This window comes from Atta cephalotes (genome assembly GCF_000143395.1).
Source record: "Atta cephalotes unplaced genomic scaffold scaffold00052, whole genome shotgun sequence".
NCBI classification, from domain to species: Eukaryota; Metazoa; Arthropoda; class Insecta; order Hymenoptera; family Formicidae; genus Atta; species Atta cephalotes.
Window position 1 is genome coordinate 1,207,733 of NW_012130116.1, and position 2,303 is coordinate 1,210,035.

The following is a 2,303-nucleotide window of genomic DNA, read 5'->3' on the forward strand; positions in this document are numbered from 1 at the left end:
ACTTTTAACGTTTTAACTAGTTCAATAACGCTTATTCTAATCTCTATTGTATTTATCATTTTATGTTGAATATTCAACCAAAATCCGTCTTTCGGCATCAGTAGCAGATTTTTTTCGCTCGAATTTAATTGACGAAGTTTTGGTGCACTGTTTCAGTTCACATCGTGCTAGTAAATGAAATAGTACGACTTTGATCATCAACAAACTGAATCTTCTGCCAATGCACATTCTCGGCCCTAATCCAAATGGAAAATAAAATGAAGATCGATAATTATTGTCCTGATCATTATTTAAAAATCTTTCTGGACGAAATTCTTCAGGATTATCGTAATATTTTTCATCATGATGAATCGCATACAACGGAATCCAAATAATCATGCCCTTGTTTATAGTGAAAGACTTTTCGCCCGGCAATGCAGGTGGCAATTTATAAGCTTTTTCACACTTTCTTTCTATAACAGATTGCGAAAAAAGTCTAAGAGCTTCCTTTATTACTGCATCTAAATATTTGAGTTTATTAATAGATTCATAAGTTATAACGTTTCCGTCCAATTCGTTCAAGAGCTCATCAATCTCTTGTCCCAATTTGACCTGAATATTTGGATTAGCTACAATTTGGTACGTTATAAAAGACATCACGCTTGAACTAGTTTCAGAGCCAGCGAAATAGAAAGCGTAAGCTTGCGCGACAATATCATCCATTTGTATTCGATCCTCTTTGCCTCTGTTATCCAACATTAATTGTATCATATCTGGACGTGAAATGTGCTCAGTATCGCGAATGATAATCTCGTTCTTTATCCTGCTTTCAAAATATTTCATTTCTTGATTATTAAAAAGTTTTATATTGAATATTTGTCCGAGCTTCGGAAAGGTTCTAATAAAAATGTACTTTATGATGAGTATTACTGATACATGAGTTATATCTTTGCCACAAACATAGAATTTATTTGTCGGATCCCTTATAGAATCGATCTTCATTCCATACATACATAAGGCAATGACATCGTTTGTATATCTACTGAAGATATCTTTCATATTAACTTCGCTTTTATTCGCTGATAGTGTTAACATCAATTCAGCAAAATCCGCAGCATATTTCGACATCAAAATAAACATATTTTTCATCTTACTGGAAGTAAATAACGGAGATAGTAGATTTTTTACGTGCCGCCACTTTGTGTTTTGTAAGCCAAACAGATTCTGTGAAAGCATATAATCATTAACATCAACGAAAATGGAATTATTGGTAAATGAATCGAAATTCTTGACGATAACATCCTTGATTAATTCCGGATCACGGAGCATAAGAACTGGCTTCATTGTAGCGTAGAATCCAATGTATTTTGCGTCTCGATTCAGATTGTATATTTTTCTGGTGAAATTAGCAAATGACATTCGAAATATAATTGGCATGACACTTAGTATTGGAATAGATGATGTATGGATAATACCATGTCTTTTAAAAAAGTTAAACTTTCTGAACAAATAATAAGTAACGAGAACGCTAATCACGACTGATAACATTGAGATTGACCAGTATTCCATCATAAATATTACTCGGAAACTTTATATTTTATGAAAATTAGAATGATACTTATTCAAGTTCAACAAAGCTATTCGCGAGAGTGATTGATGAAATATATAGCAGACTAGCAATTTGATATCAATAATTAAAAGCGACTATCTGCATATTTCCACTACTTGTTTTATATTTTTATACTTTGGTGGTTTAAGGGAGCAGATTTACGTGTATGCGTGCTTTATTCCAACAATGCGTCTTGACGATTTTTGTTTTATGTGCGAACAATGAGATCCAAGATGGATTTGACCAAGACCTGAGAAGAATTCGGCAGTGACAGGTGTTAGTATTAACGCTGGTGTCGGTAACGTCAATCGTCCGACCTCCTAGTGGATTCGCTCCTGTGATAGATTTTTCATGATGGTGGCGAATCTTTGGTTGCCTGAAGACCTGGTCGTGAATATTGTAATTCTCAGTGGTTGCGGCCGGTGAGTTGGTAGTGCCGCTACGTGCTGATAACTTTCTTCGTCGGCGATAACTGCTAGTTGACCTCTGGATGCTTGAAGGCGACTGGCTATTCCTCAAGGTTGGCCGAGGTTCTGCTGTCTACAGAATGTTGAATGCGATCCTCCGGTCGGTTCTCGTCTACGGGACTCCAGATATTCTGCGGATCATCCGGTTGTCGAGAACGCTCCTTTGAAGATAGTCTCAGTGAGGATCGCTGTATGTGATACGTCGGATCCCGATTAGAGAATTTTTTTTTCTTTATTACAATATATTC

General features: G+C 35.8%; 1 protein-coding gene across 1 annotated transcript; it reads right to left on the reverse strand.

Annotated features, from left to right (window-relative positions):
* Positions 1-60: 60 nt before the first annotated feature.
* Positions 61-1,548, reverse strand: LOC105623051 (cytochrome P450 9e2-like). Its single transcript, XM_012204453.1, has one exon. It carries the CDS (start codon positions 1,546-1,548, stop codon positions 61-63), a length of 1,488 nt encoding a protein of 495 aa, XP_012059843.1.
* Between the last annotated feature and the right edge of the window lie 755 nt (positions 1,549-2,303).

Excerpts from the sequence above, each read along its gene's own strand:
- LOC105623051 (XM_012204453.1), bottom strand. The coding sequence starts at position 1,548 with ATGGAATACTGGTCAATCTCAATGTTATCAGTCGTGATTAGCGTTCTC.